The 24863-nt window shown below is 46.6% G+C and overlaps 2 protein-coding genes across 6 annotated transcripts; both read right to left on the bottom strand.

The window, feature by feature from the left end:
* Positions 1-13399: 13399 nt before the first annotated feature.
* Positions 13400-14185, bottom strand: LOC109744108 (uncharacterized). The gene has a single exon (XM_020303203.1). The coding sequence runs from the start codon at positions 14183-14185 to the stop codon at positions 13400-13402; it is 786 nt and encodes a 261-aa protein (XP_020158792.1).
* A 1975-nt stretch (positions 14186-16160) lies between these two features.
* Positions 16161-23633, bottom strand: LOC109744125 (uncharacterized). 5 transcript variants are annotated; one of them, XM_073500544.1, is made up of 8 exons: positions 19019-23632; positions 18817-18918; positions 18603-18710; positions 18402-18498; positions 17854-17954; positions 16840-16952; positions 16701-16749; positions 16161-16588 (listed from the first exon to the last, which is right to left on the bottom strand). In XM_073500544.1, the coding sequence occupies exons 2-8, from the start codon at positions 18907-18909 to the stop codon at positions 16334-16336; spliced, it is 816 nt and encodes a 271-aa protein (XP_073356645.1). In that variant the 5' UTR covers positions 18910-18918; positions 19019-23632; the 3' UTR covers positions 16161-16333. The 5 variants fall into 5 exon arrangements, with proteins under 5 accessions (XP_073356645.1, XP_073356646.1, XP_020158807.3 ...); XM_073500545.1 differs by having other exon boundaries at positions 18603-18659; positions 19019-23625; XM_020303218.4 differs by lacking the exon at positions 18402-18498 and having other exon boundaries at positions 17854-17952; positions 19019-23633.
* Between the last annotated feature and the right edge of the window lie 1230 nt (positions 23634-24863).

The raw sequence follows: 24863 nt of genomic DNA, 5'->3' as shown, positions 1-24863 counted from the left end.
TTACAACTAAAAGCACTGACGACTGAAAATCTAGAGAAAGACGAATTACTGTATAACCTACTTACCTTCCCTTGAACTTGCAATCAGCCGTAGTCAGTTTATTTTGCAAGTGGTTTCCCGATGAGGTGGCGTGGTTTTGACCTGCTCGGCATCCACGTGGCAATCCTGGTGGATCTTCTTTTTCCTTCTCTTTCCCCAGTTGGGAATTTCGTCGAGCAGTTGCCGTGCATCAAGCAGCAGGAGCAGGACGTGGGCGTGAAAGCCTCCGGCGCGGTGGCTCTGGTCCTGGCGAGTGGCGACCTCCGTAAGGCCGCTTCTCGGTGGCACAGGAGCTCATGGCGGTGGCCGACGACGCGCTCAAGACCACCTGCGCATCCGACGGCATCCACTCGCCCGCTCCAGGCGCTCCTTCCTTGAGCTCTCTAGTTCGCTCGCTCCAGCCGACAGCCATGGCCGAGCGGATCGCGGCGCCGCCGAGGCTAGCTGAGTGGCAGCGATGGCAGAGCTCGAGGGTGGCACGGTGGCCGACATGACGGCGTCCTCCGAGTTGGGCAAGCAGTTCGGGAACAAGCCGCCGGCCGCCGGGCGCTGCTCCGCGCCGTCTCTGCGTTGGGAACCCAGCCTCCAGCGAGTCGTGTCCCTGCTCGGCTACTACGTCGCCGGACCCGACTGCGTCCTTGTATACGACTACGAGCTCCTCGAACAAGGCAGCCTCCACGCCTGGCCCGTTCCCGTGGCGACTGCGGCGCACCTTGGCCCCGATGGCCACGCATGCACCGTTGTCGTCTGCCCCGTGCTGCTGCGAAGTTGCTCTTCGACACCCCATCTGCGCCTTGGCCAAGCTCACCGTGCCTGAGACATCGTTGGCCCTGCTGGCCGTCGCCACCGCGTACGTGCCGAATCGTCCTCGGCACTACTGGCCGCGCCGATGTGTGTACATGCTTGATGGCCGGGTGATCCTTCCTGATGGGTGATGGCCGGGAGAGCAGCATGGCCCATGCGAGCGGCATGCACAACACATGTTCGATATTTTGTCTCAATGGAGTTAACATAAGTGCTGCGTGTGTTTTTCTTTTCTTTTCTTTTCCTTTCTTTGTACCTAAAAGCTTGGCCTCGTGTCACTTTGGACCGGGCAAAACCACGGTGAGTCAGCCTAGATACCGCTCGAGGGATAAAATTAGTCTGGTTTCAAGAGTTGCGGGTGCAAGCTGTCCCGTTTCTTAGTCGAGGGACCAATTTTAGACTTCGCCAAGACTTGAGGGACGAAAAGTATAATTTTCTCTATGAGAATCAACTTAATGTGACCCCTGGTAATGCAACACAACATATAGCTTGTCAAACAAAGAGAATTATAGCTTGTTCAACAACTAAAATGGTAATACATTTCGTTCAACAATAAAGGAAGAGGATAGAAGCTTAACTGCGTTCATTTAGTGTTTACGAAAAATATAAGATGCACCTGCCTTTATGATTTTAGGATCTCGGATCATGAATAAATTTAGAAGGCCTGCAATTTATTACATTACACTATGATGAATGGAGGCATGCCATTTCAACTTCTCCATAAATCATTAGCATGATTATCTGGCCAGATCACACAACTTTGTGTGGAAATTTCACGACATAATCGAACAAGAGGGGGCAAATCTTATAAATACTAACTTCAGTTCAACTTGTGAAGAACTTTTACAACCAGTGCTGAAAATCAAAAGAAGAATAAGCTCCTGCTAGAAACTTCTAGAAATTAAAACTCAAGCCAGTCATATATTGAAATAAGATGCGGACCTGGCCTTAGAAATTTGGTACCATGCGGGCATACAGTAGGATGAACATGGTTATTCTATCTACTTCATCTTCTCCTAGGATTCATATCGGAAGACCAATAATGCCTTTCTGTTGGAATATTAGGCAAGTTCATGATTAATTCCAGTAAATAATTCATGACTAGAAGAGATACTAGCATGCAATAATCTAGCAAACTAGAAGAACAGCAAGACATGCATAACAGCAGCAAACACATAACAATAGCTGTAGAAACAGACATGAACAGAGGATGTTGGACGTACTGATCGTTAGCTATTATGGGTGCGACAGTGTTGATGACGATGTTGGTGACGATCTGCTGCTGACGGCGATGAATACGACGATGAGTAGCACCGCCCGACTTGGACGGAAGACGACCCGTGATGACGAATTTGAGCAGTCGCGCACAGCGCTTCCCAAAAACCTAATTCGTCCTCTCCCGGTGCAGGATCGCAAAGACGAACGGTTCCGGAGACCTGCTCTCCCACGCGCCGATGCACGCCGGCGTTTGGGATGGAGTAGACTACGATGGCGGCGCAAGTTGTGAGATGAGGCAAAACCCTAGGTGTTTTTCGGTGTGTCTCTGGCCGCAGCCGGTAGCTGTATATATATTAGGACCAGAGGCGGTATTGTGTCGCGACCACAATCCCAAACCGACTCGGTTTCTAATTCGTATACTTACCAGACAAGAAATCAAAAACTTGTCTGCCAAGACATAAAAATAAAACGGCAAAAGGAAGCTGCGCTCCTGTAAGGAGACGGACCGGATTTCGGCGGACCATTCACGCGCATGTCGCATGTACGCGCCGCCACGCCACGCCACGGCCCGGCCCGGCCAGGCGAGGCGAGCGAGCGCGCGCGTGTGGTTTTCCCTTTCTCTTCTCACACACCACTTAGAGTGGTGGAGAGAACCCACTATATAAAGAGGTCCAACTCTTCTTCAACTTCCAAGGTGGGACTAAACTTAGCACCACCACTTGCCATTTTACACATGGGCTTTGAGATTTCAGAAATTGCTATGGGCCTAGCCCATTAATTCTTCTCAAATACCCATTTAGAGATTTGCCTTCTCTCATCACTTGTTTAATATACCAGTGTTTCAGCAGAGACTGTTAAGTTGAACTTCTGCCTAGAACTTTAAGCTACATCCATTCACAACTTGACAATGGACTATGCCTTGAATTGCTAGTTTTGTGTGAACAGGTTTCACTCAAAGTCTTAACCAGTACCTGACCGCCAGTAGGCTACCCCGCGGTTTGGAGCTTATACGTCATACTCCCTGGTCTCTTCGTGAGCTTACTAGAGATCACCCAAATCTCATAGACTGCGACGTTTACAGTCAGAACTCATATAGGTGTGTTCTTTCAAGACTGCTCTGTAGGACAGCATCTTTGCTAATTATAGCCAATAGAACCACATTAAGGCATGTTGCCAACCTGCCTTACAGCTCTGAGAGTTTTGCATCTTCACTTGGAGACGATCATAAGTTATTACTCTCCTCAGTTAACCAATAGCTTGTTCTTCCCAGATCCTAATTCACGGGATCTCCGATCACAAAGGTTGGGTTACTACTATGGTGTAACATCTATGGGTCTCATACCCATCTCCCTCGATGCAATATCTATCACATTTCGTGATAGTCCCTTTGTAAAGGGATCTGCCAGGTTTTTGTCTGTTTGTATATACGTAACAGTTATTACTCCGGAGTTTCTCAACTTCCTGACAGACTTCAAACGTCTTTTCACGTGTCTTGATGACTTTGCATTATCTTTAGAATTGTTCACTTTAGCGATAACCGTTTGGTTATCACAATTCATAAGAATAGCCGGTACAGGTTTTTTCAACAACCGGCAAGTCCATCAAGAGCTCACGCAGCCATTCTGCCTCAACAGTAGCTGTGTCCAAAGCAGTTAATTCTGCTTCCATAGTTGACCTCGTCAATATGGTTTGCTTGCAAGACCTCCATGACACTGCGCCACCACCATGAGTAAATACATACCCACTTGTTGCGTAAAGTACATCAACATCGGAGATCCAATTTGAATCACTATATCCTTCTAGCACAGCAGGATGCCCTGAATAAGTAATTCCGTAACTCATAGTACCTCTCAGATAGCACAAGACCCTTTCTAGTGCATGCCAATGATCATCACCCGGGTTGGACATGAACCTACTCAGTTTGCTCACAGCAAAAGAGATATCTGGTCTTGTAGCGCTAGCTAAGTACATGAGTGAACTGACAATTTGAGAGTATCTCAATTGATCTCTCGTTTCTTTCTTGTTCTTTCTGAGTGTCACGCTGGGATCATAAGGTGTTGGAGAAGGCTTGCTATCCATAAAACCGAATCGGTTCAAGACCTTCTCAACATAGTGAGATTGCGTTAATGTAATCCCACTCTCATCCTTAATAAGTTTGATGTTTAGAATTACATCGGCTTCTCCCAGATCTTTCATGTCAAAACTTTTCGATAGAAAAGACTTGACCTCATTAATTGCATTAATGTTTGTACCAAAGATCAGTATGTCGTCCACATACAAACATAATATGACACTATTGCCTCCACCATGGCGATAGTAAACACACCTATCAGCCTCGTTAATGACAAATCCTGCAGAAGTCAGAGTTCTTTCAAACTTCTCATGCCATTGCTTAGGTGCCTGTTTCAGACCATACAAAGATTTTAACAACTTGCACACCTTTCTCTCTTCACCCTTTACCACAAACCCGTCAGGCTGATCCATATAGATCTCCTCTTCCAACTCTCCATTGAGAAAAGCTGTCTTTACATCCATTTGATGAATGATAAGACCATAAGAGGCAGCCAAGGAAAGTAACACTCGAATGGTGGTCATTCTAGCAACGGGTGAATAGGTGTCAAAATAATCTTCGCCTTCTTTCTGAGTGTAGCCCTTGGCCACTAGCCGCGCCTTGTACTTATCAATAGTACCATCAGGCTTCAGCTTCTTTTTGAACACCCACTTACAGCCCACAGGTTTACAACCATATGGTCTATCAGTTAGTTCCCAAGTTCCATTAGAAAGAATTGAGTCCATCTCATTATGAACAGCTTCTTTCCAATCATCTACATCCGGAGATGCATATGCTTCTGCAATCGTCTTGGGTGTGTCATCCACAAGGTATACAATGAAATCATCACCAAAGGATTTTGCAATCCTTTGTCTCTTGTTCCTTCTAGGAACTTCATTGTTATCCTTCTCAAGGACTTCCTCATGTGATTGTTCGAAATATTCATCAGTTGTACTAGATTCAGGAATTATCTCAGAAGAAAATCTAGCAATGCTATGCATATCTTTCATAGGAAATATGTTCTCAAAAAATGTTGCATCACGAGATTCCATTATAGTATCAACATGCATATCAGGTACTTCAGATTTTACCACTAAAAACCTATAAGCAATGCTCCGTTGAGCATACCCTAGAAAGACACAATCCACTGTCTTTGGTCCAAGTTTGCGTTTCTTAGGAATAGGAATATTGACCTTTGCCAAACATCCCCAAGTGCGCAAATAAGAAAGTGATGGTTTTCTCCCAACCCACTCCTCATAAGGGGTTTTCTCTTTATTATTGTTGGGAACTCTATTCAGGACATGACATGAAGTCAATAGAGCCTCCCCCCACCATGCCTTAGATAAACCAGCAGTGTCTAACATGGCATTCACCAAGTCAGTCAATGTGCGGTTTTTCCTCTCGGCCACTCCATTTGATTGAGGTGAATAGGGAGGCGTCCTCTCATGAATAATACCATGTTCCTCACAAAATTCATCAAAAACTTTTGGAAAATACTCTCCACCACGATCGGACCTAAGACGCTTGATCTTTCTCTCTAGTTGATTTTCAACTTCAGCTTTATAGATTTTAAAGTAGTCTAATGCTTCATCTTTAGTTTGCAACAAATAAACATAGCAAAATCTAGTCGCATCATCAATCAAAGTCATGAAATATCTCTTTCCACCTTTTGTCAACACACCATTCATCTCACAAAGATCAGAATGTATGAGTTCTAGAGGTGCCAAGTTTCTCTCCTCGGCAGCCTTATGAGGCTTTCGAGGTTGCTTAGATTGCACACAACTATGGCACTTAGAACCTTTGGCAACTGTGAAGTTCGGAATTAAACTCATGCTGGATAGCCGAGACATTAAACCAAAATTAATATGACATAAACGAGAGTGCCAAATACTTGCATCATCATTAACACTAGCACAAATTTGGTTTATTGACTTATTGCAAAAATCTGAAAGAGAAAAGCGGAACAAGCCTCCGCACTCATAGCCTTTTCCTATAAATTGTCCAAATCTTGACACGATTACTTTATTGGACTCTAAAACTACCTTAAATCCATCTCGACATAGAAGGGAGCCGCTAACTAGATTCTTGTTCATAGTAGGGACATGCTGCACGTTCCTTAGTTGCACGATCTTTCCCGAAGTAAACTTCAGATCCACCGTGCCAATGCCACGAACAGAAGCATGTGACCCATTTCCCATTAGGACGGAAGAATCCCTTGCGACCTGATAAGAAGTAAACAGGGAGATGTCAGCACACACATGAACGTTAGCACCCGAATCAATCCACCACGAAGATGATTGAAATACTGAAAGCACAATAGGTAAATTACCATACCCATCAGTATTGCTAGCGGTCACCATGTTGACAGTCTTGGAGCTTGTTTTCCCTCTGCGGTCTGCACGTTCAGGGCATTCCTTGGAAAAGTGTCCAGGCTTCCCACAGGCGTAGCACTCTAGCTCAGCCTTGTTGAACTTCTTCTTCTTGAAAGTAGTAGTCTTGGTAGGCTTGTTGAAAACAGGTTTGTTCTTCCCTTTGTTCTTGTTCTGTGGGTACCTCTGCACCATGTTAGCAGTAGGCTGAACCTCACCTCCTTTTTCAGTGGTATCTTTAGCCCGAGCTTTTTCTTCAACATCAAGAGATGCAATCAGATTTTCAACTGATATCTCCTGTCTCTTATGCTTCAGAGTTGTGGCGAAATTCCTCCATGAAGGAGGCAACTTTGCAATCATGCACCCAGCCACGAATTTGTCGGGTAGAACACATTTAAGGAGTTCAAGTTCCTTCACAATGCACTGTATCTCATGAGCTTGTTCAACCACAGAACGGTTATTCACCATCTTGTAGTCATGAAAACTCTCCATGATGTACAGTTCACTGCCTGCATCTGTTGCACCGAATTTTGCATTCAGTGCATCCCACAGAATTTTTCCGTCGTTTATGTGCATGTACACATCACACAGACGGTCAGCAAGAACACTCAGAATGCATCCCACAAACATAGTATTGGCTTCCTGGAATTTTCTCCGATCTTCGTCGGTTATTCCCTCTGGAGCACCAACACTAGCGTGGAAAACTTTCAGAGCAGTAAGCCAGAGCGTGGTCTTCACCTGCCACCTCTTAAAGTGCACACCGGTAAACTTATCCGGCCTCAGTGCATCAGCAAATCCAGCCATAGTTAACTCAGGAAATTGCCTACATTTAGGTTTTTGGATTGTTGGAATATTAGGCAAGTTCATGATTAATTCCAGTAAATAATTCATGACTAGAAGAGATACTAGCATGCAATAATCTAGCAAACTAGAAGAACAGCAAGACATGCATAACAGCAGCAAACACATAACAATAGCTGTAGAAACAGACATGAACAGAGGATGTTGGACGTACTGATCGTTAGCTATTATGGGTGCGACAGTGTTGATGACGATGTTGGTGACGATCTGCTGCTGACGGCGATGAATACGACGATGAGTAGCACCGCCCGACTTGGACGGAAGACGACCCGTGATGACGAATTTGAGCAGTCGCGCACAGCGCTTCCCAAAAACCTAATTCGTCCTCTCCCGGTGCAGGATCGCAAAGACGAACGGTTCCGGAGACCTGCTCTCCCACGCGCCGATGCACGCCGGCGTTTGGGATGGAGTAGACTACGATGGCGGCGCAAGTTGTGAGATGAGGCAAAACCCTAGGTGTTTTTCGGTGTGTCTCTGGCCGCAGCCGGTAGCTGTATATATATTAGGACCAGAGGCGGTATTGTGTCGCGACCACAATCCCAAACCGACTCAGTTTCTAATTCGTATACTTACCAGACAAGAAATCAAAAACTTGTCTGCCAAGACATAAAAATAAAACGGCAAAAGGAAGTTGCGCTCCTGCAAGGAGACGGACCGGATTTCGGCGGACCATTCACGCGCATGTCGCATGTACGCGCCCCGCCCCGCCCCGGCCCGCCCCGGCCCGGCGAGCGAGCGCGCGCGTGTGGTTTTCCCTTTCTCTTCTCACACACCACTTAGAGTGGTGGAGAGAACCCACTATATAAAGAGGTCCAACTCTTCTTCAACTTCCAAGGTGGGACTAAACTTAGCACCACCACTTGCCATTTTACACATGGGCTTTGAGATTTCAGAAATTGCTATGGGCCTAGCCCATTAATTCTAACACTTTCTACATGCATGCAGTCTTTTCAAGAATTTGGATGCTTAGAGTATCACTTTCATTGAACAAAATTCCCTGAAAAGAAAGCCCAGGAAAATATGAGTCTTTTCGTCTATGTATGGACTTAAAGCACAGATAATCAAGCTGGTTTACTTAGTAAAAGAGAGTGGGTTTTCAGCTCCCGGGTGCCCCTACACCCTCCGTGAACAGTAAATTCAGAAAAAACAGAAACAAAATTCAAAAAAAGTTGAAACTTTGCAACATCATATATGATCAAACTTTGTAGGTGCTTGCAACATCATACATGATCAAACAACGTGAAATGTGTCATGTAACTGACAACCCTCTGGAAGTAATAACTGATAAGCAACTTTGCTAATTCTTTTAAGAATTCTGAAAGGTCCATAAAACTTGGAGTGCAGCTTTAGATGCATGTGCAAGCTCGATAATGTGCGCCTATAAGGTTGAAGCTTCAAATAGACCATATCCCCTACATTGAATGTTCTTTCCTTTCTCTTTTTATCAGCATAGTGCTTCATTCTTTCTTGAGATTTCAACAAATTCTTCTTAATGACCTCAAGAGCAAGTTCTCTATTCCGTAGGAATTGAGAAATGGTATATATTCACCGAGTTCTTTCAAATGGTAGATGTGCCCTAACCGCGCAATATACTAACAGGTATGCACATTTTCTGAAAAAGAATAAAAAGAAACCATCATGTCAGTTGCTTCACGCGACGGCATGGGGCTTGCTACGGAGCAACTGAGAAATGTGAAAACATTGCTGGAGCCTATTGCTGCTATATGCGAAGGCATGGGGCTATCTGATAGAGAAATGGCAGTTGATTCTGCAGGTTCGGAGATTGGAAATAAACAACATTTTAGCAAAACAAGCACGTAGTGCATCACAAGGTTCCGATAGTTTTGCAGCACCTTCAAAGAAGAGGCCCATCGGGTCGCCCTAGCACAAGTCACGACAAGGCGCCATATAAGCAGCCATCTATAAGGACTAGGTTTTGTTCCATATGGAGGGGTCAAGGTCACAAGAGTACCACTTGTCCTCAACGAGGTGATCTTCCAAAGGCACCGATGCTCCAGATGCAACCTACGAGGTCACAGGAAGAACACTTGCACCAACCAACCCAAGCCAGACTTTCAAGGTTGATTTTCAGTACGGCTTGTGCTTGAAGTTCAGTTTGCTAACTGAATAATGAGTTTTTTTTTTGCGGGTAGAATAATGAGCTGTTTGACAAGTGGACAACAACATTGCGTAGTTGTGAGCTTGTTTCTTTGTTTGTGTCGCTATTGTGCATGGCTTAGTTAAAAATAACATGTGATGCACTGACTTTGTGACGTTGCTGTGTTCAAGAGTGTGGTTTAACTGTATCAGCGATGGAAATTCTGCCGTTGTTGTTTCTTAATTATATCTTCATGAGCCTGGTCTGATGTTTGACGTATGCAAATTCAGCGACAAGAACCTTTCTATTGTTGTTGTGCACAACTGCACAGGAGGAAACATTTCACGTAGAGCGAAAAAAAATTGCTCTGAATCTAGATGCGGCGTGGACGAATAAAAAGAAATGCTGAGTGAAAAAAGAACCGTGTCCAAAATTCAACGATGCAACGTGGTTGGGTGAAAAAAGAACTGTGCCGATCATTGTGTGGGCTGTGCATGATGTAAGTTTTTTGGGACTTGATGAGCAGCAAGTGCTGATGCCTTGCCAGGAACGCACCGACGAAGAGGAAGAAGCCATAGCTAGAGCTGTGTTTGAGTTGGGGATGGCTGGTATGCAATGCATCTCTGCTATAAATAGACAGGCTGCCATTGGCAACCGCATGAAAATCCAAATGATCGGCTCAAACGGCTCTCTGCTTCGGACAGGAACATGACTACCGAGTCAATCCCATGTACTTAACCTGGCTTCTCCGCTATGAACATGTATGGCCGTTTGATGGCAACTATGCGTGCTCCCCTGTGCCGAGTCCTCTACATGAGATGTCACTGTTTATTTAATTGACGGTTGTAGCATTTTAACCAGGACAGTTAAAGCATATGTTGTCATTGTTTGCAGTACCGTCACAACATTTTTCATCGTTGTTTGCAGTATCCAGCCGTGCCGATCGTAGCACTAAAACTACGCCGATGTCACTCGACTGAGACTTAATTCATGCATGCGTGGATACGAATTCTAGACATACCTTTATTTAATAGCAATACGGGAGAGTAGAAAAGGTTTGTCGCTGAAATACGGCAAATACATGCATGCGTGCCGCTGATCAACAAAACGTGTGACGGCACAAATACCGGCCTCCAGGTAGCTCGATCACCAAAAGGCATTTTCGTCCTTGTCAGGGATGTATAAGGGCAACTCCAATGGCCACCTATAATTTTCCTATCGCATTCGTCCGCGGGTGGGGACCAGTCCGCAGACATGGATACGAAGGCCGTCATCCTTCACTACCCGCATACATTTCAAACATTGTTTCAACAAACCGGATGAAATTCATGCAAACACATCGGATTTCATATAGACTGGACGAAATTCGTTACAGCTTGGACATATTTTAACTAAAAATAGCTAAAACTATGTGCATGTTCGGCCGCGCGGAGCTCCACTCCCATGACACGGCTACACTACATTAGTCTACGACTGGCCGTGGCGGATCCCTTCGTCCCCCCGCCCCCCAATGCCTGGCAGCCCGCTCGTCGGACTGCCGTGAGCCCTAGAGGTATATTCTTCTCTCATATCTTCCTTATGTCCGGCTGCGCCGCTCATCGGAGTGGCAAAGGGGTGCTTCGGCCGGAGGGGAAGGGGGGCTCCGCTTCCATGAACCCAAGGCATGGGTCGACGATGGTCTGCGTTGAACCGGGCAAGACACCGGCTGTGTACGCCGGTGTCGCCTCAGCGGTGGCCTCCCATGTTCTACTTCTCCTGGATGATGGCGACGAACGCAGACGTGCTAGACTCCGCGTCGTCGACCTCCACCGGTAGGCCGCTGTCACGGACACGTTCACAGTGGATGGCACGGTCACTGGCACAGGAGGAGCGGTATGACACGGCGTCGTCCACGGCAGCCATGATGCTTGTGCCGTCGTGGTCCACCACGTGCTAGCCTGGAGCAACACGCCACTCCTCGATGAGCTGGTTCGAAGCAGCGAGTTACTGAACGATGTGCCGGTTTGGAGCTTCTGCCTCTGCGAGCTGGCCTGCAGCCGCCTGGGCCGTCGACAGAGGCGGGGCAGAGAGTTGCATGGCTCGTATCCGGCGGGCTCGACGGGCCACCGAGCCAACTTGTATGCCAAAGAACTCGGCTTCCTGCTCGCCGGATGCCATGGAGCTTGTGGAGAAAATTGTGTGCAAGGAGGAGATGTGAGCGGAGTGTGATGCGATTTTTGCCCGGCGTCTAGCATCGTTTTAATAGCGGGGGAACGGCCGGACCAACCGGCGTTGTGTTTAATGACGGGTGGCTCGCGAACGGACTTGTGGCTGGAGTAGGTTTCTCGGCGCATGCATGGGTTTTAATTGAGCACGACGGGCAGTCTGTGGTCGTTTGAATGCGGTGAGGAGGCACGTTCAGCTGGATGAGCAACGGGCGGCGCTCTCTCGGTCGACGTGCCCCTTCAATGCCGTCAGTGAGAGGTTGTGTCCGTTTACACAGCCCTCCTGTCCAGTCAAATCACGGGCATCAATGCCGACCGCTGCATGCTCTAGGCCGACATAAATGGGAGGAATGGTGGGTGGGTCAGGACGGTCAGACGTGGGCATGGCAACGGTCCGGACGCTCGCAAAGCCTCCATGTTTGTCTTCGGTTTACAGGAGAAAATGTGTCGAGACCGATCGTGTTGAATCGTTTCCATGGTTAAGACGTGTGCGGGCGGTCTGAGGATCCCTAAGAAAGTTGTGAGTGAGTACTAGAAGTAGCACGCACCCTGTTTTCTAAACAAGACTGTTCGTACTTTGGTAAGAAGATCGAAACGACAACAAATGGATTTAGGGCCGTGCCAATTGCCCGCGAGTTGAAGGTTGGATTTATAGACCTTTTTCTCTTTATATACGATACGAAAAAAGAAAATGTGATTGGGTTGAGGCCCGACGAAGTTGAGGTTCCCCTCCGTAGCGACCCCGACGAAGAGCTAGCCCGTCGACGAGCGACGCTCACACTGGCCGCTGGCGTGTTGTACGTCCCCTACTCTACTCCGACGGCGAGTTGGATGAGGCATGACTCGGGCACCTACAAGACTCTCTCCGCCGTCGTCGCCTACTCGCCGTGACGCGCATGATCTATATATTCTATGCCCGCCTTCCTCGTACTACTCGTAGGGTGGGCCGCCTACGTCGCGCGCGCACGGGATCACGACGGCGCTCTACGGGATCCTGCACCAGCCGGCGGCCGCGTACGTACTTCCATGGGAACTCATTGTCTCTTGCGCCAACGACGGTGAGAGACACAGACCGCCTCTCAGACCCAGCGCGCTCCCGTCGGTCCGGTCGTGGCCGGATCTACCTGTTGCGCTGGACATGGTGCGTGATCTGTCTCGGCGCTGCACGATCGAGTACAACAAGCCCAACATGCCGGAGCCCCCCACGCGGTTCGATTCGACCACGTCGCCGTCGGGGCGGTCGTGCCCAACGGGGCATCTCCGTCGAGCACGACGACGCGACGGCCGACGGGATACGTGGAGTGGCTGGACATGACATGAAGCCGGCACGGTCCTTGCATTGGTTGGTGTACTAGTACAATACATGCCGTTCGTTCGGGAAGGTGCCGAGAAAGTCGCTGGCGGCGGGGGACGGGGAAGCGAGTTGGTGGTCATAGCTTGACGGCGACCCGTTTGGCCATTCGCTAAACTCGTTTGCACAAAAACCGCTACTAGTCGTTTACCGTAACGTAAAGCTCGATTTATCTGATTTACGGAAACCATTCTCTAATTTGCTACGCTAATAACCATACGCGGTTTTACTTACTTACCCAAGCAACCCCTTTAAGGTATCATCTGGAGAATCAGGTGTGTACGTTGGTGTTTATGTATCAGCGGTCAGAATTTGTAGGATACACACAACTCGCTCTTGTTTTTTTTAGGAGAACTTCTTGCCGCTTTATTTAAACAAAGTCTGGAATGTCAGCAGAAATTACATCTAAGATAAAGTCTGGTGGCGAAGCTCGCACCGTTCCTCACCTACCCCTACTTTAGCTAGCTTATGAGCGGCAACATTGCCAAAACGACCAACCCAAGAAACCTTGAATTCCATCATTGAGTTGAGCATTTCCTTGATATCTTGCACCCAAGGCCCCACAGCAGATAGATTCAGAGATGGTTGATTGAGCATTTGCACCACCGCCTTACTATCCAGCTCAACATGAGCACGCTGCACTTGAAGATTGACGGCCATTTGAACAGCCCTCCTGCAGGCCAGCACCTCCACTGCTTCAGGGTCAGCAATCAGCGGGAAGTGATGGCATCCTCCAGCCAAAACGGCACCATGATGATCCCGTAGCACTGCACCTCCTCCCCCTTTCTCTCCATGCCTCGAGACCGCGCCGTCGGAATTGACCTTGATCCATCCGTCTTCTGGGGGCTCCCACTTATGGACGATCTTGGGTTCCGGCTGCGACGCCCTCCCTTCATGCGCCAGCTTCCACTCGGCCACATGCAAACGTACTGTGGCCAATATTTCATGTGGCGGGGCGATCCTCTTCCCATCTCTTGCATCATTTCTTGCTAACCACAGTCCATACGCTGCCTGGATCATGGTCTCCCTCTCCTCATCGGCCGCACCAGCGAACCAGCCAAGCAACCAGGAAGCTAATGCGTTCTGGGAGTCAATCTGACTCGGCGGGATCGCCACCGAAACTCCCAACTCCGACCGCAACAACTCCCAGAACTGAACTGAATGTTGGCAGGCCCAGAAACGATGCACCATCGTCTCCTCCCGACCACACGCAACACAACAAACTCCCGGTTTTATCCGACGTCGGAAGAGCTCAGACCCAACCGCAAGGCCATTTCGAATCATACGCCACGTGTATCTTGGACTTTGCTGGTGCACTAGTTCCCCATAGGGCCAAGTACCCCTTATGCTTATTAACCGAGCTCGAGGACTCCGGCCATCCGGTCCTTGCCCTGTTCAGCGACATCCTGAGATGATAGGCAGATTTGACACTGAACATACCATTTTTTGTCAGGTTCCAGGCCAGAAAATCTTCAGTAGCAGGCCCACCTACAGCGATCTGCTTTATATCAGTGGCATCGTCAGGAGAAAACATAGCATCAACCCTGGCCGTGTCCCAGTTAGTTCCATCGGCTGTTAGGAGGTCTGCCACCTTTATGACGCCCGGAATAAAAACCTGTCCTAGTGGCTTCATGTTTCCACTTCGTGGGATCCAAGCATCATGGTGTATGTTGATTCTGGTCCCATCTCCTATCCTCCATACAAGTCCTTCTCTAAGCAAATCCCGTCCATGCAATATACTGCGGAAAGTGTATGAACCTGATGACGGGCAAGCAGCCGTCATGATCGAATTATCGGAGAAGTAGCATGCCTTGAGCACCCTCGCACACAATGAAGATGGGACTTGCAAGATGTGCCAAGCCTGCTTAGCCAACAAGGCTTGGTTGAATGCCTCTGGATCGCAAAAGCCCATTCCTCCTCCTCGTTTACTAGCACACATTTTCTTTCATGCAATCCAATGAACCTTCCTTTCACCATTCATTGCGCCCCACCAGAATTTCGAGGAGATCGAAGTCAGGTTCCGGTACATCTTCTTTGAGAGGCGAAAACAACTCATGGTGTGGGTTGGTGTCGATTGGAGTCCAGATTTTATAAGGACTTCTCTCGCTGCTATAGACGGCCCTTGCCCTTTCCATCCACTAACTTTTCCTTTGGAACTCTCCGTAACATGCTTGAAAGTACCATCTTTGGACCTCCGAACCTGTGTTGGCAGCCCTAGGTAATGCTCACTTAGAGCTTCAGACTGAATACCAATGATTTGCTTGATTTGCTCCTTTGACTCATCCAGACTTCCTTTTCCAAAGAAAATCGAGGACTTTTGCAAGTTAACTTTCTGCCCTAAAGCCCTTTCATACTTAATCAGAATCTCTTTCAAAGTCTCCATGCTCTCCGTAATGCCCTCTAGGAAGACAATACTATCGTCCGCAAACAACATGTGGGTAACAATGGGGCCGGTGCTCCCAAACGAAACACCCTTAATTTTTTTGTCCTCCTGGGCCTTCTTGAGAAGTGCAGAGAAGCCCTCCATACAAAATAAGAACAAGTAGGGCGACAACGGATCGCCTTGCCGGAGACCACGGGAAGGAGAGAAACTCCTAGAACATCCTCCATTAAGCTTAACAGAAAATTTCGCCAATGTGACGCATCTCATCACCATAGAAACCCACGTGGGAGCCAAACCAAATTGCGTCATCGTCTGCTCCAAAAAATTGCACTCTACCCTGTCGTATGCTTTTGTCATGTCCAGCTTTACCGCACACAAGCTCTTTTTCCTCTTCCTTGTCCGTATGGCATGAACACACTCATACGCAACAAGCACATTATCTCTTGTTATTACTAGTTGAGATGGGAAACTCGCATCTCTCTTTTATAAGTAATAATATATTGTTGAGATGGACACAAGTAATAATATATTCTGATGAAAAAAGAAAGCATTTGGGGAAGTGAACTGCACGTTTCTCTTTTTTGTTTTCGGTTCCAATCCACATTTCGTTTCTGTGTCACTTGCTTGTTTTCTTCATTCACGGATAGCCACCGGTTTGTAACTGGTATCATCTAACATGGAACAAGCTAGGAATGGGTGGGTAGCTCTAGCACATAGATATTGTCCGATTGTTCAGATACAGTTAGGGTGGCCATGGAGTACATTAAAAGGTCAACACATAAGTGGCTCAAAGTTTGGTTAATTTCAGCAACAACCGAGATATAGGTACCCTCCTTGTCACAGCAAAGAAACTAAGAATCAAATCTTACGAAACCAATTAAACTTTACAAGTTTCTTAGCCCTACTAGGCTTGTCATGACCTCCGATCCTCTTCATACCCCCCACAGTTTCAAGGCTTATAACATGTCCTCTACAGGATTCTTCTCGAAAGGGGCCTCCTCTCCAGGTCCAGGGGGTGGTGCGTGTGGGCCTCTTAGCAGCTTCCAGTCTGAGGACTCCCCCAGGCCGGCAAGCAGTAAGCCACCAGGAATTAAAACCCAAGCCTTGTTTGAAAGGTGATCTTGGAGGTTCTCCAACTTCCGGAACCATGGCTGATTTTCTACCTTTTCCCATTCCTTATCGTATCTGGACTGCATATGTCTGTATTCCATCTGCCATGCACAGATTACAGCAAATAAAAACAAGTAACAGAAAGATTTGGCACACTGCAGATCTACTAGAAGTATTCAAGCTGGGAAGGGTGGGAAAGAAACAAATAAGTACCTCCTTTGCACGCTGAACCTCATTCTTCTTTACCACACTCATGAAATACCTACAGAAAAAAAAACATGTGAAATAATGAAAAATAATAAAACAACGGAAAACATCCCAAAATAATCCAGCTTGGAGATTACAGCCTCACCAGAAATCATTCAACGATTCTTCTTCACTTCTCACGAAAATTATCATGCTAAGTTCCTTTGAGCCTGGTTCTTGCATAGCTGTCATCCTCGCGCCCCTCAGGTAAAAGCAAAACTGTAGAACAAAATAAAGGACATATTAAAGGAATCCAACACAGTTCAGCAGGTTTTGTCAAAGATTCAACGGGGTCTACGATCCCCAAATCAAGCATGTTAGATGAGCAGCAAGCGCAAACAATAGCCACTATGCTAGCATAATTAACAACATGGCAACTACGCAATGAATCCATGCCACTATATAAGAAGCTTTGAACACAAAAATAACATGACCAACCAGCATCAAAACCATAACATACAGTTCAGCACTGGCATCGGGGTCTGTGTTTGCATATACCTTGTCAGCTGGTTGATGAGCATCAAAATCAGTTCAACAACTTAGTGATTTACATGATGTGGCACTCTTGTAGATGAGCAGCAAGAACAAAAGATGGGCCCTAGGCTAGCATAACAACAGGGCAAGCATATCAATCCGTCCATGCGACCATGCCCCTATATAACATGCTTTGAACACGAATAGTATAACATAACCAGCCAGTATCAAAACCACAATTAAAACAGAAGGCGCTTTCATCGCCGCCTTAGCCTGGTTTGTCAACAATCAAAGCAAAGACCAGTATTTAACTGCTACAGTACAGCTACCAGGATGTTCAGCACGTTTCTCACAAAATCCAACGAAGATAAGATGAAAGAGGTTCGGCAGGGTCTATGATCCTTGGATCAAGCATGTTTTTTTTTTTTTTTTTTTTTTTTTGCGCAACTCGGATCAAGCATGTTAGTAGTGGTTTACATATTGTAGCACTCTGCTGGATGAGCAGGAAGCACAAAACCTGGGAGCTGGGCTAGCATAGCAACAGGCAACCGTATCAAGTTTTGAAAATACATGCAGTCAAGCCAAAGACAGCTAGCCAGCACCAAAACCACATCATACAGTTGAGCATGGGCATCATGTTAGTTACCTTGTCGGCTGGTTGAGAGGCGGCGCGACCGGAGGAGGAGGACATTGTGCGGCGCGGGATGAGTTGTGGTAGAAGGGTGCTCTCGATCACCGCCTTGGTCTGTTTCGTCAAGAATAATAAGAACAAAAGATGATTACTTGAATGCTACATGTAACAAGATGTTCAAGATATTACTGCTGCATCTAAGATAAGCAGGCAGCATCAAAACCACAAATAAAACAAAACGAAGATCAGTGGTATTTAACTAGTACTACTACTACTACAGTACATGCAACAAGATGTTGAGCAGGGTTTGTACGATCCTCAAATCCAAAGGAGACAAGCTGAAAGACGTTAGGCGCACGATCCTCAAGTCATGCATGTTGGTGGTGGTTTAAACGATGCAACACTCTATTAGATGGACAACAAGCAGGGCACTACGCTAGCATAACAACGGCTGAACCATATCAATCGGTCCCCCTATAGCACAAGCTTTGAACAAGAAGCTAACATGACCAGCCAGCATCAAAATCACATAATAAAAACACTTGAGCTGTGTGTGCATAACTTGCACAGAGGCTTTGAGGCGGCGCGGCCGAAAGAGGTGGACACTGTGTGACGCGGGATGAATGACGGGCGAATGGCGCTCTCCATCGCCGCCTTAGCCTGTTTCGTCAACAATATTGAGAAGAAAGATCACTACTGCACTGGTGCATGTTTAACAAGATGCTCAAGATAGTCCAGACAGACAATTCAAGTGTCTGACTTGCCTTGGTCAGAGAAGAGGGGGCAGAGCGAGGAGCAGATGAGGCGCTCCAAACATTGGCCTGCAGCACAAGAGGACTCAGAACCGAGCTTCCATTGGGCAAAAGGGTGAGCTGATTGACCAATGCAAGCAAACACCACCATCCGTTGAGCAATCAAACAGAAATCAGTCTGTCCATTTCACAGTCACAGCAGGGGATGGGGATTTTGGACCCCTACCTGGGAGTGCAGAGGGAGGCGGTGGAGCCCCATCTCAGCCGCCGGCAGCTCGCCGGCCAACCGCCTCGCCGCGGATCGGAGCACAGCAGCCATCAGCTTCACCTGCAAAAGAGGGAGGGGAGATTCGGACAAGTGTCAGAGTGAGTTGGCCTGCATCTGCACCAACCAGACGCATAGGGGGGACTCATCTTGCTGCTCTCACCTGTGGATCTAGCTAGGACAGGGGATTCCGTCCGACCAGAGCTAGGGTTCGTCGCCCTTCTTCTTGCTTCCTTTCCCTGCGCTGCGCTGCGCCGCCACCACCAACGCTCACCACACTGAAGCGGACGAGCTATTCATTCTTTTTATCGCCCACCGGCCCATCATCCACTTTAAGCCCACCTCTTCATGCTTCTTCTTCTCTTCTCGACAAACGATGTGCTCCCCTAATTTTTTTTTTATTCATCTTTGAGTTTGACCATTGAGTTTGAGACTACTCATAGTGAAAGTAACATACGTTTGTTTTTTCTTCTTTTCGGATGGCAACTTCTATTTGTAAAAAATGTCAGGGCCTGAATGCTTCGTGCCACACGTGTGGCACTTATTATTTGAGAAGTTTAACCATGCTTAATACTCCCTCTATTTCTAAATATAAGTCTTTCTAGAGATTTTAACATGGACTACATTCAGATGTATACAGACATATTTTTAAAACTTATTTTTTCTCCGTATGTAGTCTATATAGGAATGGAATCTCTAAAAGAACTTATATTTATGAACGGAGGGAGTACAAATTAATACGCTGACCGGTCAGTGCCAGCCTCCACGTGTCGTTCCCCTCCTTAGAAGGTGTCGCTATGGTGTGTCCGCTCCCCGCTCTCTATTACTTGGTTGCTTGGTTGGTTGTCTCCGGGCAAAACCTTAGGTCCACTTACGGATAGCCAATGCCAGCGTCCTTCCTCTTTTGGGAGCATTGTTTGTGGAGACACGGCTTGGAGGTTCTATGTAGCATTCCTTTGGTGCTCCCCGATGTTCTGGATTGTTCATCAGCAGCGCTATGTACACCGTCATAGGTGAGTCCAAGACGATGACTTTCTCGGGGCTGTCTGGGTCACGACATCCACCTGCCAACTCCTTTTAGGCCCTCGAGGATGGTTGTTGCGTCGACAAGGATAGTCGTTTGGAGTTGTTGCTCTTTGGAGGTGACCGTCGTTTGTCGATCGTTCCTTTTTTGGGAGCATTGTTTGTCGAGACACGGGTTTAGCATTCCTTTGGTGCTCCTTGTTCTGGATTGTTCATCAGGAGCACTATGTACACAGTCGCAGGTGAGCCCAGGACGATGACTTTCTTGGGTCTGTCTGAGTCACGACATCCACCTGCCAACTCTTTTTAGGCACTCGAGGATGGTTGGTGCCTCGACAAGGATAGTCGTTCCGAGTTGTTGCTCTTTGGAGGTGATCACCGTTTGTCGACAAGCGGCTTTGTTGGTAGGTGTAGGACATGACCTGGTGCCTTGGAGTTGTATTGTGTGTGTTTCGAGTTGGAGTGGTGTTTGCTTCTCATCGGGGCAGGGTGGGAACTTGCCTAAATTTCTTTTATTTTACCCCCTGTCTTCCATAAATCCAAGGCACATGATTTGTGTGCTCTCGGAGAAAAAAAAAGTTCGCTTACAAGATTCGATGAGCTTTGGCACAAATAGAGGTACTATTGTTGGATTTTTTTCTGGCTTGGCTAGCAAGGATTGAAGATTGTAGGAGGGGTGTTAGGCAACGTGAGAAGGGAGCAGACAGGAGCAAACTAGACAAATTTTGTTAGCACGGTCAAGATGCACTATGTCTTCTACAATCAAGACGCCTTTTAAAACATACACATCTAAGGAGGAACTTGTGTTTTCTATGGCCGCGACTTGATTCACGTTCGGTGATGCAAAGCTAGATACTTTTATGATAGATGGCTGGCTGGTTGTAGTGCATCAATTTTCTCCTTTTCTCAGGTACAAGGAGCGAAATTGTTTTCTGTGGTAGAGGCTATCCCTTTTTGGAGCCCTCGCAGAATTTTTCGTTCTTTGGTTCATCAATATTCTGCCTCCTCTTTGGTTCATCAATATTCTAGTTATGCATTAAGATTGAATTCAAAGATTGAATCAACTATGATCAAGATAGAGTTCACTGGAGGATCTCAGAGGTTGTCATGCTTGGGCTAAAGAGTTGAGCCATGATGGATCAAATCTTGAAAGGATGATTAAAGAGAAGAATATTAAATATAACTTGAAGATGCGATCATGATGGGTCCATATGTTGGGTCATGGTTGATCAAGTCTTTAAGTAAGTAATTCAAGTGAAAAATACATTGTACCTCTCATATACATATATCATATGTCAAAATCACAAGACACATGTGATAGACTGGGAATGATGGCATGGATGTGCAAAACACTTAATTGGCCCCGGCATAGAAACAAGAGGGTGCGGCGCAAAACGGAATCAGAAATGTCCCCTTTAGACTATCCCAAACTTTTCGTATGACCCCCATGGCCATGACACAATATTCTACACAAGATATCTACTCTCGTAATTTTTTTTTTTGAACACAGTACAGACGCAAACGCTCGTATACACGCGCATACACTCACCCCTATGAACGCACGCACACACATCCTACCCCTATGAGCATCAGGATTTGAACCCTGGTGAGCTGGGGATACCACAGTCCCTCTAACCATCCAACCACGAGTTGGTTCGCTCTATTCTCGTAACTACTAGATGGCACACCATGACTTTTAGCATCGCATCGTGCTGTGGAGTTTAGACTTGTTCTGTCAACGACAAACCAACTAACAAGCACCCGCAAGAAAAAAGCCCAACTAACAAGGGGTCACAACCAATTCAAGTTCATATAATAAAAGAATAAAGAAATGCTAGCTCATCTGTATTCGTAACCATTTTGATCACTACGGCCAAAACAAATCCAGTATCAGCATGCAAGTTACTCTCTTGTCCGAACTTATCCGATGCGAGTTACTTGCATGCATCATAGATGACTGGCTGGTTGTAGTGCTCGAGAAATTGAGCATCACTTTTCTCCTTTTCTCCGGTACGGCGAGCGAAATTGTGTTCTACGGCAGAGGCTATCCTTTTTTGGAGCTCTCGCGGATTTTTTTTTTAATCTTTGGTTCATCAATATTCTTCCTTATCTAAAGAAAAAATTACTTCATTTTGAGTCTGGTAGCTGATGCCTGATGGAGAGTAATCGTTATGGTTGACCTATAAAGTTTTTATCCTTGAAGCAAAGGTACGAAACAAGCTAGGTACGCAAGGTCGTTGTGGCAGAATCCCTATGCCTAAGAGCATCTCTAGCAGATCCCGCAAAAGCGGTCAAATCCGCAAAAATTCGCGTTTGCAGTTTCGTGGTGTCAAAAAATGTCCCGAATAGAACCCGCAAAAGCGGTCAAACCCGTAAAATTTTTGCAGGCCCCTGGGAATTCATCCCCACGACCCTTAATTTTGCAGATTTGGAGGCAAAATATAAGGGGAACTGCAAACCAGTCAACGCTACGCGACAAGGAAATTCCGCCGTGCGCACACGTGCTCCGGTGACCTTCCGCCACGGAACTCGCCGGAAACTCGCCGTTTACCGCTGCTGCCACGGAACTCGCCGGAATCTCGCCGGAAACTCGCCGTTTACCGCTACCCGGCCACGAACGAGCTAGCTAGCAAGCTACTGATCCATCCGGCCACGAACGAGCAAGCTAGCTAGCTAGCTAGCAAGGTCCTCGATCCATCCGGCCACGAACGTTGAGGGAGTAGCTCGCAAGCTCATCGATCCAGCCGGCCATGGAATAGCTAGCTAGCTCCTGGATCCATCCGGCAACGGAGGAGCTGCCTCTTGGATCGATTCGGCGACTACCATGGACGATGGGAGCTGACTATGAACACAGGCGAGAGGAAGAAGAAGACACGGGAAAGAATTTTTTACGGGTTTGTTATGCGGGGTCTGCATCTGCGGCCGTCCGTGTCGGCCCGCAAAGCCGTTTTTCCACGAACTACAAACGTGTTTTGCGGGTCGGCGGGATGCGGGGTCTGCTAGATATGCTCTAAGGCCTTGAAAACAAAATCTATTTGTTTGCCTGCCGCTACTACAGGAACGGCTAGCAGTAGCGGCCGCAAAAATGCCAGCAGTGGCGGGTCAGGCTGCCAGGAGCGCCTGCCACTATTATAATCGCATCAGTGGCGGACGGCGCCCGCCACTGATAGAGTCTCTACAGTGGTGGGCAACATGCATGTGCCCGCCATTGTTTATTCTTGTTGCAGTGGCGGGTGTATTAAAGCGCCCGTCATTGAAAGCTTAGGCATGCAAATTAAAAAATATATAACCACGACAACAATTATGCTGTCATGGCCGCGTTTTGCATAAAACCAATTTAAGAAATTCAATACTATAAACAAATAAAGCACGCATTGTAAGCTTAGGCATGCAAGTTACTGGGTAATTAGTACTCTTCATAACAACCACTACCACTTCAAATTTGTTCCACTTACCAAACCAACATTAAAATATCTGATAACCCACAAGTTTAGGGGATCGCAACCATTTTTAAGGGTAGAGTATTCAATCCAAATTTATTGATTCGACACAAGGGGAGTCAAAGAATGTTCGCAAGTATTAGCAGTTGAGTTGTCAATTCAACTACACCTGGAGAACTAAATATCTGCAGCAGAGTGATCAATAGCACAGTAGTATGATGGTTTGATAGCAATGGTAACAGTAGCAATAGTAACGGTAACAGTAATAGTAGCAGTTTTATAGCGTTGCAACAACAATAATAACTTAGTAAAAACCAATATGAGAGAATCGTAAGCATTGGATCAGTGATGGATAATTATATTGAATGACATTCACCATGTAATAGTCACAACCTAGAGCGATACATAATAGCTCCAATTCATCAATGTAATGTAGGCATGTATTTCTTATATAGTCATACGTGCCTATAATAAGAACTTGCATGACATCGTCTGTCCTATCCTCTCGTGGCAGCGGGGTCCTTAAGAAACTAAGGGATATTAAGGCCTCGTTTTAATAGAGAACCGGAACAAAGTATTAACACATGGTGAATACATGAACTCCTCGAATTACAGTCATCCCCAGAGAGTATCCCACACAATTGTCACTATGGGGTCTACGGTTCAGAACAATAATTAACAAGTGTGTATGACTAGCAGGTATGATCAAGAACCCAAATATATTCATGAAAACATAAGGGGTTCGGATCTAAAATCATAGCACCCGGGCCCTAGTGACAAGCATTAAGCATGACAAAGTCATAGCAACATCAATCTCACAACATAGTCGATACTAGGGATCAAGTCCTAATAATTTGACTACATGATAAATCTCATCCAATCCCATCACCGTCCAGCAAGCTTACGAAGGAATTACTCACTCCCGGTGGTGAACATCATGAAATTGGCAATGAAGAAGGGTTGGTGATGATGATGGTGACGAACCCCCCTCTCCGGAGCCCCAAAAGGACTCCAGACCTGCCCTCTCGATGAAGAACGAGAGGTGGTGACGGCTCTGTATCGTAAAACGCGATGAAACTTCTTTTCTTATTTTTTTCTCGCGGAAACTAAATTTATAGGCTTGGAATTAGGGTCAGCGAAGCCTCGTGAGCCCCACAAGGTACCAGGGCGCGTCCTAGGGTCCCTATTAAAAGCCTTATTTTGTTGATAAGTATTGAGTGAATTTAGCATGGATTGCAACAAGGAAATACACTCAATTAAAGAACAACTATCATAATTAAAATTCTTGAAATCCAAAGTAGTGGGCACATCACTATTGAAAGTTTTGACCTCTCCAAACCCAATTTTTTCAATTTTTTCATTAAGATCGTCACCCTCCAAACAATGGGGACGCCTTCTAGCTAAAGTTGACTCATCTTCGGTCCTCTTTTCATCAAGCTTTATATTTCTAAACAAAGGTTTAATGGATGAAACACCAATCATTTTAATATCTTCATAATGATTACAACAAAAACCGGGCTGAATCGCTCTATCTAAGAGTTCTCG

This window comes from Aegilops tauschii, chromosome 1 (assembly GCF_002575655.3).
Source record: "Aegilops tauschii subsp. strangulata cultivar AL8/78 chromosome 1, Aet v6.0, whole genome shotgun sequence".
Taxonomy (NCBI): Eukaryota; Viridiplantae; Streptophyta; class Magnoliopsida; order Poales; family Poaceae; genus Aegilops; species Aegilops tauschii.
Note: the sequence above shows the minus strand (reverse complement) of the source record. Positions and strands in the feature narration are given on the sequence as shown.